We start from the raw sequence: 15,914 nt of genomic DNA on the forward strand, positions 1-15,914 counted from the left end.
AGATTTGCAGACTTTTAACCTCATGCAGAAAAAATCGTTCCGACTTTACGGCAGTTTCCGCTGACGCAAATTACCGTTTTATCAACGGTCAAAATGTCACTGGTGGCTATAATCTGCTGTACGCGACCTAGCAGAACTTGACGCAACTAATTATTCTAACTGCCCCTAATAATCTCATGCGAATCTCTGTTTCTTTCTGTACATTAATCTGAAAAAAGAAGCACTTATTCTCAGTTAAAGTTCAGTGCTTTCAAAGAAGGCTTCACTGTGTTCGTTGAACGAACCAGCATTCTTTGCATACTACAGTGTGGAATCAGGAGGTTCTGGAATAACTTTAATTTATGCTCATCATTTACAGTTAGCGCTTGAGAACGTAGCCCAAACTGACTTCTTTTTTTTTTTTTGGGGGGGGGGGGGCGCTACGAGATTATTTTTCTTGCCGTATATCGCAAAGACTTTTATATTGATAGAGATTAGAGAAGTGCCAAATATAAGTAGTTGAGTTTAAGAATAGTTACCACACAACTGCAATCTGTGCGTTTAACAGGGTCTGTTAAATATGACTTACATTCTAAGCTCAGAAAAAAAGCGCTTACAAGTAACCGCATGCAAAAGGGCCCTCATTCAGGCTAATGAACGGCCCCGAAAGGCTGCTCATGACTTTCTTTTTGACACACTGCTATTGAAAGACTTAATGGATGACGGTGCTGTCAATATGGTCTGAAAGGGAGCTTCGTCAAAGTGCAAAAAAAAAGATTCAGAGTTCCACACAATGATCTAACCCTTCGTTTATTAGAACTACCCTACAAAAACTCAGTCTTGCGGCCGCCCCGTTCTCTCAGGAAGGGGGGCAGTACTGTGGGCAGCGATTTATTTAAAATTTTTCAACTTGTATGTTCGTTTTAAACTGTTCATTTCTAGCAAAATGTAAATGTTTTAGCAGCCAGCAATACCATTGTATACCATCTCGCCACAAATGATATTGTCTTGTAGGAATAAGCTACCTCAGCACGAGTTGAAATTTGAGTTCGGCTGTCATTGCGCAATGTAATAGTTTAGGGAGCAGGCAGAAAGCATCGATGAATTAGTGAGCTTCGAATGAGGCTCAGTTTTCAATTGTTAAGCGATATGTTCAAATATTCATTCAGAAGTGCTAAGGCGCAACAGGACTATTTGTCGGTCTATTAGGGGTCGGAAGCTTGGTAGTCGCAATTTGAAGCAAGCGAGAAATAAACTGCACCTTCACAAAGACCGTTCCTAAACACAAATGCCTAAGCACGCACGTCTTCAGAATGTCTCGCACAATCTTCATTTCCTTGATGGAAAAAATAACAAGTTCCTTTAAAACCGTGTACGACAGCGTCGATCGCGGCCGCATGGCGACATGCGAGAATAAAAAGGTCAATTCAGCAGTGGCGAGGCTGTCGCTCTTAGAGTTTAATATTTTCGCCACTTGTGCTGCTTAGACAACACGCTCAGAGAAGACATGTGAAAAGTGCGAACCTGTTTAACTCGGCGCCTTGCAGTCACTGCAAAAGCGGTAGACGTTATCAAAGCCGTGAAGCTGCGCACGGGGATGTAAGACAGGCCACAGTGGAGAATTCCAGATTAACCGCGATTCCCCCGAGGTTCTGTAACATGCATTGACATCGCGTGGCACACAGGCGTTATTGCATCTCGCCTGCACCAAAATTACTTACCGAATTCCTTGTTTCATGTAACTTGGGTAAAATTCATTGCCACTTCGCTGTGAGCATGCGACGCTCCAAAACTTCTGCGGATCTCTCGGGGATCGCGTGCAGAGCGCATTTAGCTCGCTGCTCAGGTACCTGTGCGTGTTATTTTGGCTCACATTTTACCCCACCACCGCCGGAAAAAAACAGCCCGTTACACAAGGACACGGACGCTCAGTAAGTCATCTCTCAATAGCCAGTGGTAAAAAAATGCATGCAGGTAGGCGACTTACATCCATCTTAGTAGCACTATTGCCGTAGTTTGACCAATGTTTCTACAAGAAGCACTCGATTACCTTTTTTTGAACGCTTGAGTGTTTTACCTCTACCTTTGAACGCATTCAGGGCGAACAGATGGCAAGCAATATACATATTTTATATAAAGAAAATGCACAGCCCACAAGGTTAGCTTCTGGGATATACATTGTAGTGCTTTTGTGTCAGCAACTGTCTTAACGTCTCGAAGCCGAGAGAAACTTCGCCCCTCATTCGTTTGAAGCATATGAGTTCAGCCATCCGAGAGATCCCAACTGGTAGGCTTAAAAGGAAACCTTTTGGCTGTATATTTGTGAGGAAAATTTCATTATCCGCTTTTTGATTGAAGTGTGCTGCAAAATCAGACTAGCAGTCTTTTCCACATGCGGGAGGTGAATTAATTTCATTCAAAATTGCGGTAATTGTTGCAAGCACGACCACAATTAATAAGGTTATGTAGGCGGATGAGAATAAAAAGTTAGCGGGAATAAGGTGGCCTCCGCTGACACAGGACTGGATCATTCAGGGAGATACGGGAGAGGCATTTTCCTGCAGCGGTTCTAAAAAAGCTGCTGCTGATGACGATAATGACGTTTGAGGACTTTCCAAGCAAACTGATATTCACAGTCCACGTTGAAAAGAACGCTGAAGATCACGAACGTCTTGTTGAGAGCAGCGTCAGCGGTTGGATTAATGACCTACCAATTGTAGCCTCGTAGATCTTGTAGCCACGGCCATTTATTCCAATATTCGAATCCCGAAGGTTAAACATTGGCAAATGCCACTGTATAGGGCACCATGTAAAGCCCTCATTCATATTATAGTTCCAACAAAGTTCCAACAGTCTTACAACCTGAAGGCGTCGGATGCTTCATTGGTACGGCCAAACACTTTAGTCTATATCTGGGTTAAAGCCTGCATTGCATCTGCTCTGTTAAGAGAACTTCTCTCACAGTTTTCAGGAGGTAGCGATTATCCCCATTTCTGACGCCAACGAAGAAAGGGGGGAAGGGAGGGGGGGGGGGGGGGGGCGTGAAGGAAAGATTATGAGTGTCGAAGCCCTGTGATTCTATTTTCAAGCAACCACAAAGCCCGGCGAAATATACAGTATCCGACCGAGCGGTGCGAAGGAACAAGAGAAGGCAGGGTGTATCGGTGGCCGGACGAGCTCTCATAGGCGCTGACGCCACTGATGTTAACAAAGCTCGTGAGAAGCGCTGGTGCCGACTACGTTCAAGATGTATGAGCATGAACGCCTGAACGTTTCAGCAGACGAGATATTACGAATTCGATCAGCTGCGCTGCCGTGCTTTGTGGTGCAGTGCCATTGCGGTACAACAATTACGAATGGTGATGAGACTGATGACATTCGACTCCTAAAATATTTGCTTGCCTTAAGCAAAGAAAAATTTGATAAATGCCACTAAGCGCAATTTCAAATATATCAACTATGTGATCAGGCAAATTTTGTATTTTTAGTTGGAAAACTACAGCATCATATTTAAGGCATAATGACATTCTAGTCGAAATGAAGGGGAAGAAATGGGCTTGGGCAGGTCATGTAATAAGAAGGCTGTTGAGATAACCGCTGGTCACCAAGGATAACAGACTAGATTCCAAGGGAGGGAAAGCGGAGGAGAGGGTGGCAGCATGTTGGGTGTGCGGATGAGATTACGATTTTTACAGGCATAGGGTGGGCGCAGCTGGCAAAGGGCAGGGTTAACTGGAGAGACATGGGAGAGGCCTTTGTCCTGCAGTAGGTGCAGTCAGGCTGATGATGATGACGACGATGATGTCGTGACAAATAGCACTTGTGTGCGAATGTGGACTTTTAGATATAATTTATACTTTTCTGTTCGAATTCAAACATTTTAACAAGTGGCAAACGTCCCACACAGCCAATGAAGCGTTTTATGTTGCTCACGTATGCCGCGTACCTTTTCGTATATTTTCTGGAAAAGTTGTAAAAAGTGTGCATTTTGGACTAAAGTTAACATCAAATACATAACAACTTCTCTGTTAGTAGTTTATTGATAGCTTTTACTGAACCACACTGCTTTTAGATTTTTCAGGATAATTGTGCGTCCAAAAAGATAAATCGTGTCTTTTTTTTCTTTACTGGGACCTAGTTCTTCACTCATCTGTAGAGTTAAAAGGCATACCATGCCTATGAAATTTTTGCCCCAAATTACTAAAGGAAATTATTACGGGATTGTGACAAAAAGCCGAAATTTGTTTTTAATAATTGTGGGGGGCCGAACACAACCTTTGGCGCCTTTGCTACGGAATGACCCACCTTGGGTGTCATTTTAGTGACGCTGTATAAAGTATCCCTGCTTAACCAGCAGTGCCTGCCGTTGAGCACTGCCACCTAGGCAAGTCTGAAAGATACCTTCAATCACAGCGTACAGCACTGAAGCTAGAAAATTGGTGGGGCTAACGACACCGCCAGTCGTGCGAAAAAGCTGGTAAAAACAAACGCCGTTGGTTAGGGCGCTCTTGTCGCATTGGGAGGTGTCTACATGCGAATCAAACTGTTTGACTGTCGAACTGAACTCTGCTGATAACTCCTCGAATGTCAAACATTTGAAATCGCTTTAAGCCCCACACGAGTAATATCTGTACCTAATGAAAGCAAGGCGGAGCATAAACAATGCATATTACGAGACGAAGATTGCAAGCGATACCTTGTTTAAACTGCGCATTCAAATTAAGCGCGCCGCATATGCTACCCTGGAAACATAACTTACTCAAGAAGTATCCCGATGGTTTATATTAGGCTTTGTCCCAGCGACTTGTAATGAGTTCGTGAAAAGTGCTCTCTCCCTGGCTCACGTAACTCTGCGCACGGATCCGACACCGCGGCGTGTGTTACCTTTGCTGTGCGGGCCCAGTCCCCCTTGACCGCTCCGCAGGCGCAGCTGGAAGACGACGAGAGTGAACATCCGCCACCACGAGTGGCCGAGGTTCGCGCGAACTTTCAATCATCGGGCAGCCGCCCGTGTCGGTCACAACACGGCTGGCAACGAGGCCTTTTCACAACGTTTCGCCGAAAGCGACGGTGTCGCGTCGCTTTCTTCCAGCGCCGGTATTTGCAGCAGCAGCTTTCGCGCTTCCGCCGTGCGCGTCAGTCAGTCATTGCCGGGTAGCATTTTCAGTGACATTTCGCTGTAGCTATTCCGTTTCCTTCCCTCTCCCCGATCTCCACCGCCTGCAGCTAATCACTTCCTTGAGTCGACGGCGTCGGATGCCCTTGTTTGTTTGCAGGCTAACCATGTGCTATGATAATCATCATTAGCATGGCCTCTCATCAGAGCTATAGCAAGTGTTTGCGTATGCGTGTGTGCGTGTGTATGTGTGTGTGTGTGTGCGCGCGCGCGTGCGTGCGCCCGTGTGTGTGTGTGTGTGTGTGTGTGCGTGCGTGTGTGCCGGACCTTCGAGCTCACGTCTGGAGTAAACACGGCTAATTAGCTTTCATGCTGCATCGCCCATAGACACTCGTATCACGCGTGGCATACGGGAGACAAGATGCTTTGCGTTAAACAAAGCTGCAGCATTGATTGTGGCTCCAGTTCAAAACACTCGCAAGAAATGCAGTAATTACGGCGCACGACCTCTGAAAACAACCATCCGCGATGATGAGGAGGGAGACGTTGTGCGTATAGTTACCCAGCTGCAAGGCATTGCAACGTGAACGACAGATAAGGAATGTTTAAATTGTTGGTGCTCTTAGCGCGATCTCTCCACAGAGAGCACTGCCCACTTCGGTGACCGCGCAGACCTCCTTGTTGTGGCGACACGCGACCATTTAGATGGCGGCACGAGACCGTTTAGATTGTAAGGATTTTTTTGTCATTGTTCTTTTGAGGTCTACAAAGAGGACGCCGAGAATCCGCAGAAGTAATTAGAGTAGCAATCCTCGAATGAACATAGACGTTTTTCGCTGAGCTCTGCTGTGTCTGCCTGGCGAAAAAGCTCGCTGAGATTTTGAATTAGGTTAGAAGAGCGAAAAAGTCAAAAAGCGCAGTAAAAGACGCAAAATGCAATTTTGAAAAACATCCGTAATACAGAAGGCTTATATAAGGAAGATATGTGACACTTAAAAGGCTTTTTGAACTACGGCTACACCCGGAGATCAACTTCCATGGCTTTGTTGGCGCCTGATTCGATTCCCAGCGCCTTTCTTCATGAGACTCTGACGAAGTCTGCTGTGGAAGATGACGGATAGCAATCATTTGGATACCGTATCCAGGTCTATATTACCTGAATATTTCCAAGTTTCCTATGACAGAATGGCCTGCCTGAACAAATTAAATTGCCATTATACACCTCTGGAAGTACAACGATCTGCGCTAGCAGGTCCACGTTATGCTGAACCTAGAACGATCAGAGCATGGTGCTCCGGTCAGGCACCATTCATGGCCACGTACCGTGATGTGCCGCTGCTACTGCGCGAGCGCGCAAGCTGCCGTGCTATGCAGTCATCCATGGCTTCGCGGTAAATTCGTCGTCATCAGGATAGCGAAAGAAGTCAGCCAGAAGCGAGGGTTATCTGCACGTGTTGCTCATGTGATTACTTGATTACGTACACCACCCAGGATAACGTCATTGAAAATTCCACCGCCAATGCTGCGGCCTTGCCGCACAGACTATGCTGCCTGTACGCATGAAGTAACACAACATTCGTCATGGCTACTGGGTTCCGTACTCTGTTCACGGGAGAAATTCCCGGGTTCGAATGCCGCTCGTGGAACATTTTATTTCTGGCTTTTTTCGGTTCGTGAGACGCAGGACCACGAACGTATCGCTGCAATCGCTCAGCGCAGCCAGTAATACCGCAAGAAAAAATACAGCGGTTCTGCTACAAGGCTATCAGAGTCTACACACGTATACAGTCAGCTCGAGAAAGCAGATAGATGGCTTCTGTAGGAAAGAGGCCGTTGCCTTTGAGTAAGATTATAGCAGTGACAGGTTTCAATTTCTCTCAGTATTGTCCACCGCGCTTGATCTGTCAGTATGCCGCCGTAAAGAGTAAATAATTGCATTAGTTTAGTTGAGATGGTTTATGGAGGTTTAACGTACCAAAGCTACTCAGGTTATGAGGGACTCCGTAGTGAAAGGCTCCAGAAATTTTGACCACCTGGAGTCTTTAATGTGCACTGACACCGCACCGTACACGGGACTCTAGAATTTTGCTCCCATCCAAATTTGACCGCCGGGGCCGAGATTGAATCCTTGTCTTTCGGGACAGCAGCCGAGCTCCATCCACTGAGTGACCGCGGCGGCTAAATGTTTGTCACAGCTGACGCATAAAAGCAACTTTTGTAATTTTGCAGCATACTGCATCAGAGCGCTGTCAGTAAATGTTTTTTTTTGTTTTCTGAACGTTGCCGGTTTTATGTCCGGCGTGCTGACTGGTCTCGAATAAATTTTAGCAAAATGAATGCCAGCTTCCAGAGCACTCGAATGACTTCGAAGGCCGCCGTTCATTATTAACATTACAGTTCTCAGAAACCAGTGTGTACGTATCGTCGAAACGGCCAGGTAATGAGCAAATCTGACCGAAGACCGACCGATGCGCCACGTAAGTTTGGCACCAGGTGCATACGCACTTGAGCATGCGCCTGCCTCTGGATCTCGGAAATCGTGCAGGTTGACTAGCATGCTGCTATAGCAACGCAGAAGGATTGGGACGGCCGAGTGAAAGTATTGTTGATAGTCTGGCGCTAAAATATCTTACTTCCGTAAGAAATACTTTGCACACCCGGAAGGGGTGTGGCCCCAGTGCGTATCGAGGTAGGGAATCACCATGATGGAGTGGAGGGCGCATACCTGAGTCTCTCGGCGCTGGTCTGGGCTGGTGGCTGGTCGAGGTGTCTCTGCGACCCCGCTGCCGTGGACGGGGGATCCGAGTACTTGTGCGAGCGCCTGAAGAGGCGCCGCTTGAAGCGCTCCCTGGCCGGCGGGGGCTCGTTCACCGACAACAGGTACGGGCTCTGGCAGAAGTAGTCGAACTCGTCCCAATCCGCGCTGGTCGGGTCGTAGCGAGACGGAGCCACGGACGAAGGCATTATGAAGGGCTCGGTGGCCTCGCTCCTGCTGTGTGGACAAAAAGGGAAATTTTTATTCAGCAACGGCCGCATGTCAGGGCTGTAACCATAAACCAGTTCTTCTATTTATGCTATGTGCACGACGTATAGTCTTCATCGAAAGTCTTAAGGCCGCAGCGTTCAGCTGCAAAGAAATGAATGTTCCTAGAATGCTTCGTGTAGCGGATCGTTGAAAACACAAGTCAAGCAGGAAGCTTCTATACCGCAAGAAGAAACCTTTCGCTAGCATTTTAAATTCATTCGGTATTTAATAGTGCAGTAATAGCCCTGTTATTCGTCTGAAGCGAAGCGCTTTTTTCTGTAAGTCTTTTGACCAAGACTGTACTTTCGGAAATAAAATCTTCAGATGCCACGAAAGACAATCGAGGTGTATAGGTGCCAAGTTTGGCAATGCTCAGCTGATTTCACTGCCAACCACGAGAAAACGTCAGTCGGACTTCTGTGGACAGGAGCCACCAGCAGGTAGCGTAGCCGGACGCTTCGCTTGATGCTCACGTGTCCTGGACACTTTTGTCCCCGATTGGACAGTTCCTCGGTGTGAGCCACTGTCTCGTGAAGGCAGGCATGGGGCTTAATTCCAAAGGCTAACGGGTGCACGTCGATATTGCGTCAACTACAAGCCTTTCGCTGCTACAGTGCTCGGCTTTAGCTGCGTTCGAATCATTTGCGTTTTATTCCGGCTTGTGCAGGTAAAAGCACGCTAGCCATGACCCGCATTGGCCACTGATAAAAGAATCAAACAACTACCGTAATCAGCACATACACCTTCACCTAACATCCGCTTCTGTGCCCTAAGTCTCACAATATTTCTATCTCCTCTTTTCATCCGTAGCTCATAAAGACGCCCCAGCATATTTGTCTGTGCATCTTTCTCTGATCCTTTGAAACCTCTGCCATGTTGTCCCTCTTCGAGTGTGTATTGAGTGTTGGTTTCTCCTGTCAAACTAAGATTCCGTCAAAGGTCATTTTGCTTTAGAGAACTGAAAGTAAAGCCGCCTTGAGAAGTGTCTCTTTCTTTGAGAGGTGTCTCTTTCTTTGTTCACCCTGGTTTCCTTAGCGCTATATGTTCCGTCAGGAGGAGTGCGCCGTTCAAGAGTAGCACACAATTCCCCCTGTCCGTACCTGATAGACGACGACAATACCGGCACTGGGCGGGAAGAGTCCGAGGCAGAGAGGCGTAACGCGGAAGGGATAGAAGTGTTGCAAAAGACTGCTGCTGCTGCGTACCTCGTTCGCGTTCTGGCGGTGGTGTCGCGCGACCGTCGCGAGGACGGCGCGGCGGCCGAGTCTCCGCCGCTGTGCAGGCGTGGGCTGCCCGAGGGCTTCTTGCCGGTCATGGTGCTGCTCGAGGGGGGCGCAGAGGACGAGGAGGAGGCGCCCGTCCTGTCCATGTGGAAGTAGACGTGCGTGCTGAGGTGCTTCGTGAAGCCCGCCATGCGAACGGGCCATCAGAGAGCCTGGCAACGGAACCCTGCGACGACAGCGCGTCCAAAAGGATTGGGGGTCCAAAGAGGGTTCGCTGAAGTTTGAAGTTTATTTTCATTTCAGTAAGAAATGAGGGACCCGAGACAAAAAGTGAACGTTAATTCACTTGGCGGCGCTCGGGCCCCATTACATGGCAAAACAGCGAGTTGTCGGTAGTAACAATTGGTGCACTTACAATTTAGGCAGTACATCCCAGTAAATTTACAGAAATTTTAGCTCTTACTACGCATAGTTCAGTCTTTTTGTTATTAAAGGCAGAGGTACAATATGAATGATAAACATGATCTGCCAATAGTAGCAATTGTACATAGCAACAAACTCGCAAAAAAATCCAAGACAATGGAGAAACACACCTTACGAAAAGCAGAAAAATTACATTTGCGAGAGAAAGAACGAGTGTATTCGTTTCTTATTTTCATTTTCAATATTAACTTCATTTTGGCGAAAATAGTTAAACAGAGTGGGCAAAGTATATGCAAGCATTTGCTGGCCAAGTATCGCCCAGTTATGAGCAGAACGCGAAAGATAAGTTCGTGTAAGTGTTGTTAAATTGGCGATCGAAAGCATTCTGCTCTCAGAGGTAGTTATGTGCGGTTTGTAGCGAACTGCTAAGTTATATAAGCAGTGATAGTGTACGAGCATTACATTAAAATTCTTAAAAAGCGGGGCAGTATGAGTGTAGTAGTCTTTTCTAGCTATATGGCGAATAGCCTTTTTTTGCCGTGCATATATTCGATTTAACTTTGTTTGTGTAGTTGTCAGTTGTGTAGTGTAGTCATGGCGCCACGTGTAAGGGCTGCACCGTGTTCCAATCCCGAAAGAAAGGCGCGGCTTCTAAGTGCATCGGATCTATGCACACGTTCTGTGCACGCAAGCGCTACTCTTAAGGTGAAAGCTTGGACGGTTTATGGCTTTATATTCGACGAACTATCGCCGACAAGACTCCATGGTAGACGGAGGCTCGGCAACTGGCTCTTGATAATAACAAAGCCAACAAGAGAGGAAGACTCGTGTCGAAACGTTGGCAAGCATCCGAGGCTTTTGCTCCCTTGTTTAGGTTGTTATTATCGCTGACAAATGTAACTGAGCCCCTTTCAAGTACTGAAAGGTGGCGCACTATGCCACACCGCGTGTGGACGCCACCTGACGACGCACACCGCCAGTCTAGACAGGCGGAGAGCATAATCCGATAGCGGCCTCTTGGAGAGCGGCATTGTTGGGAAGTTGGAAAAGGATTCGGTTACTTTTGTCTCCCGTTGTACATAGACGGGAGTACGGCTGCAATTGTTAATTAACAGCACAATAAATTTGCGGCGGAAATTTCGACACACACGAGAGTCCTAATACCATTCTTGTACCAGAATACTGTCCATGAAGTTTTTCTATGCACTCAGCAGGCTTAAGAAGAAAACAAAATTTTATACGGCGCCCCTGTTTCCTAATTTAAACAACCAATTATTATTAGTAATATATTTGAACAGTAAAGGCTCTTGTTTACTTGAAGTAAGTCGAGAATATAAAACGCTTTGTCAACCGAGTCTTACAGGCATGTAAGAAATAATGTAGGAAAGGTTATCGAACGATGGGTGACTGGCGAAGTTAGCAGGCCTTTTTGGCTCTATTTCAGACGAAGGATATTAGCCTTTAGTCATGAAACGTTGTATACAATATATTTCGTTGCTACCTAGCATTTGACCTACATGAGCTTCAACTCTGGCAAATTTATATGGTGTTTTTTTTTCGGATCGATATGTTTATGAAAAGTGCACAAAAGTTCACGCGAATTACTTTGTGCTCATTTCAAACAGTTCTCATCGTGAATGGTTTTTACAGACCAGATTTATGATCATTTGCTGTGGAATGTGATCACTAGCTCGAAGCGCAGCTTTCGCATGCACCGTGGACATTGCTAGAAGTGTCGCCATTGAATTCGCGGAGTTTTAAGGCATAAGCTTTTCTTGGCTCATGAGTGGCCAGGACAGAAGGTGCAGACGGAAGTTTGCGGTCGGAAATTGTCCACTTGAACTGTCAATCATAAGTTGCACGGTAAATAAAATAAATTGTAAAAGTTGATTAAGCGACAGTTAATGAGCACCGAAAATGTAATAAAGTAAAAATACCAGAAATAGAGAAAAAATAACAATCATGTAAATAAAATTTTTTAAATAAAATAAAACAAGACAAAGATATTAAGAATGAAAATAAAACTGAAACGAAAGAAAAGCATAAACAGCAAAATTTAAAGAAAATTAAAATTGAGAATGGAGGGAGGAAGAGAAGACCGGGAAAGGCTTACGCCTTTCCACTGAAAAATAATAATAATAATAATAATAATAATAATAATAATAATAATAATAATAATAATAATAATAATAATTGGTTTTTGGGGGGGGAAAAGAAATGGCGCAGTATCTGTCTCATATATCGTTGGACACCTGAACCGCGCCGTAAGGGAAGGGATAAAGGAGGGAGTGAAAGAAGAAAGGAAGAGAGAGGTGCCGTAGTGGAGGGCTCCGGAATAATTTCGACCACCTGGGGATCTTTAACGTGCACTGACATCGCACAGCACACGGGCGCCTTACCGTTTTTCCTCCATAAAAACGCAGCCGCCGCGGTCGGGTTCGAACCCGGGAACTTCGGTTCAGTAGTCGAGCGCCCTAACCACTGAGCCACCGCGGCGGGGCACTGAAAAAAGTGCAATTCTGAAATATTTTCGGACGCCGGTGATACGCGACCATTTGGCTAACGTGCCCTTTACTCTCACTTGAGAGGCGTGTGTGGTCCAGTATTAAATATACGTTGGAATACGTTCAGTAAAGTGTACCGCTCTGTTTGTATGGGGAACCTGCATACGCACCCAAGACCATCGCAGCGACCAGCAGAGACCGGAAGACGCCCTCTGGGCAACCCACGGCTCGCCCCGCCCGGTTTCGGCCACCGCACTCCGATGCCCCTCTCTCCTTCTCGTTCTCCTCGCCCTCGTCTCAGCCGCCGGGCGGCGGGAGACGATCCCGAAGGTGGTTGCGGGATCGAAGGTCCTGCAACGTCACCGGTGACGTCACGCTGCGTCAGGGGGCGACGACAAGGTCAGTCGGCACCGTCGCGACGGCATGGCGGGGTTCCTCGGGGGTACTAGAAATATACAACGGGAACAAACTTTTCAGAAACAGTACCATTCGTCTAGTGGCTTGACATCGCAGTTCATTTATAAAAAGCGCACTGCCCGTTACACAGTGCACACTCGGTATTTGATGAAAAAAAAAAGGTCTTTACTAGATTGTCCTCACCCAGTAGCCTACATAGCCCCGCAGGAGCTGTGGAAGTATCACAAATCCTTGTAATTGGAAAACAATTGCTTTACAAGTCCCTAAACGCATCGATATCATTTGGCAGCAAATTCAACAAGTCAAGCACATGGAAATCAAGAGAGTAGCCCTGGAAAATATAACTTGAAGGCGAATTTTTCTTTTCTGAAAAAGACCTGATGATCGCCTCCTTCACAAATAGAAGGAATGAGGAAAAGTCGTTAAAGACATCCCCTAGACATGACTACCGGCCTGAAGCAAACTTGTGCTAATAGCATGCCGTGTCGGCCTTTACGATTACATATTTATATAAAGAGAAACCTCAATATGCATCACAATACTTCGCGAGGGGAAAATAAGAACGTCAAGTGGAACTCTGTAAAAAAAAAAATGGTCATGATATGCCGTAGGTTATAGATCAAAACTGCTCACCAGAGAATCGTTAAGCACGACAGCGACTGTCGGAACATACTAAAAAAAATCTAACACAACACAAACTTACGAAGCTAAGCTTTAGGAGCCCTTTCATTCACGGCAGTGTCGTTGCGATGGACGAAAAGATTTTACACCTATAACAAGGCATAACACTGCAGCAAAGATGTGCTAATGTGTGCGCTGCAGCGTTCTATTTCTCGGGATGAGCTGTAGTGCAATTGACAAAAGAAAACAATTTGATAAGGTCATGATGTTCGTAAATGAAGGCTTTCTTTTTGCACACCATCAAAGCTAACGAAGGTTGTGTGGATAGAGAAGTATTATTGCTTAACGAAAGGTTAGGCCACTTAAGTAACTCAGTAAAAGCTTCTGCTGACGGTTCAGAAGGTACTGCTATCTGGGAAAGCATCGATTGCGATCGAGGCGACGAAAAGCAGCAGGTAGACGGGTCGTCTGTGTTGCGCTACACAGGAACTTAGGTAAAAAAAAAATAACGAGACACTTTGGCAACTAAAATGTTGAGAGGCGAAAGCCGACAATTCTGTGACAATTTTCACTATGCCGTGACGACTTCCCGCGGATGTGACATCACACCGTTCCCGTAGCTACATCGATGCCCAAAATATACATCATTTGGGGATATTAAGTATTAATTGCGATTAACTACGCATTTTTCCATCTAATTCGACACAAATCCGACGTCTTTCCGACCATTCTGAGAAAATTTTCACTATGCTGTGACGACCTCCGGTGGATGTGATGTCACACCGTTCCCGTGGCTATATCGGCGTCCACGCTATTTAGACGAAATTTCGATATTTTTGACTATAAATAATTAACTAATTACTCTACATTCACCAACACTTGGCTTCTAGGTAATTTTTTTTCCTCCTCTATCTGAAGCAACCATTTTTTTCGCCATCGTTTTAGTTCCCGAGTTAAACGTTTGACACCGTCTGCGAACGGACGAAAGCATGAGCCATTAAAGGCTTTCGCCTTAATATGCCTCACACGCTGGGACTGCCACCGCACGAGGACCATTTAGAGCCCGATAGCCTCATCCTGGATATTTTGTAGCAATCACGAGTTGTTGGGACATTTGAAAAGAGAACAGACAACAAAAGCGCAAAACGCTAACTACAGACATGCACTGAAAAAAAAAAACACAGCAACAAGCACAGTTTTCAAGAACACTAAAAAAGAAGACCGCAGTGGCGCGCTCGGAGGCTTCATGGGAGCTTAAAACACGATTATTCGGGAGGAATAAATTGAATTTGCGCGAGTTACCTCTTCTTCACGGAAATAAAAATGATACGTTGTAAACAGAAAGATCTGTACTTACATTACAAAGAAAATAACTTAATCACCATCTTTAACAAACCGACACTGACATGTTAAGTCCAGAAACTTTACTAGAAGTGTTTAAGAGGGTAGTTGTATTTTTGCTGCGCTGTATTTACAGCATTTAGATAACCTAATGGAACTAAGTACTATCTCTTTCTAATGCTTGTTGAAGAAATAATTTACTACATTCTCCACACGGCAGGAATAGAGTCAAAGATGGCAGGAGTCTTCTTCGATATCAGCCCTCGGGAAAAGTTTTCAACCAGAGAGCCCAAAATAGCCCTAGGGCCGGAGTTGTCAGCTAACAACAGCACCGAGAAATAAGAGGAACGAGCAATGTGCAGGAGCGGCACTGGACAGATCGAGTCGACGGGAAAGCCTCGGGTGAAATATGCGGCTTTTAATTAAGGTCCCGCGCAGCGCCGCTGCAGCCCCGTTCCGCACCGGTGCAGACCAGCTGCTCCGTTCGTCCAGGCACGTACGAAGGGAGCTCGTCCTCGCCGAGACGTGCCCCGACTGCACAACGATAGGGCCCTGGGGAAGCGATGGAACGGTTCGCCAATGGTACGTGCCCCTGTGCGCGTGGTCCTATCTCCCTTTTTCGCTCCCAGATGTCTCCCTGACATGAAAACGAGCGTGAAAACAAATGCGCTTCGCTTTTTCACTGTCTCCTACGCTGCTCGCGGGGTGCCTGCTGCGAGGAGTCGGCTCCATTGGTGCGTTCCCACAGTTCTCTGGCGTCGTTTACGCCTGAACGATTTCTGGCTTGATTTGGGTGGCGGCGCCTGCCCAACGGGTCGGCTTATACCGGCAGTCGAAGGAACGGCCAAGGTTTTGGGTACCTGCTTCGTGCCGTATTGTTTTATCAATTTTTCAACGCATCACCCACAGGCTGATTACCGCAGTGCAACATGAAGGACTGAAAGCGAATTAGTAGTATTTCCAAAGTGTCCACAGGCCAAAGTGCGATCTTGCAGAAATACGTAAGAGCGAGAGAAAATTATACCATGGGGAAGTGACTAATTACATACATGTAATAGTTCACAAGCAGGCACTATTAGCCACGGACTGTATGCTCACAAAATAAACTGACGCACGCTTGCGCAATTATCTCGCCCAGTGCATCTGCACCGTACCATTCGGAAGAGCAATTGACGGACGATTACGATAGTAGGCAGGTGGCGTTTTACGCTGCTTGCCACCCTCCGGCATCTGCAAGTGGCAGCCATCTTCCAGGTGGCACTTCG

General features: G+C 46.3%; 1 protein-coding gene across 1 annotated transcript in view; it reads right to left on the reverse strand.

Moving 5' to 3' along the window:
* LOC144105326 (uncharacterized) overlaps positions 1-15,914 on the reverse strand; it is a 263,954-nt gene that overhangs the window by 74,125 nt on the left and 173,915 nt on the right. The window contains exons 3-5 of the mRNA XM_077638461.1: positions 12,441-12,715; positions 9,326-9,569; positions 7,821-8,087 (exon numbers count right to left, since the gene is read on the reverse strand). Of these exons, the coding sequence (XP_077494587.1) occupies positions 7,821-8,087; positions 9,326-9,534 (476 nt within the window). The 5' untranslated portion in view covers positions 9,535-9,569; positions 12,441-12,715. The remainder of the gene's footprint in view (positions 1-7,820; positions 8,088-9,325; positions 9,570-12,440; positions 12,716-15,914) is intronic.

The sequence above is a fragment of the Amblyomma americanum genome, chromosome 9 (genome assembly GCF_052857255.1).
Source record: "Amblyomma americanum isolate KBUSLIRL-KWMA chromosome 9, ASM5285725v1, whole genome shotgun sequence".
NCBI classification, from domain to species: domain Eukaryota; kingdom Metazoa; phylum Arthropoda; class Arachnida; order Ixodida; family Ixodidae; genus Amblyomma; species Amblyomma americanum.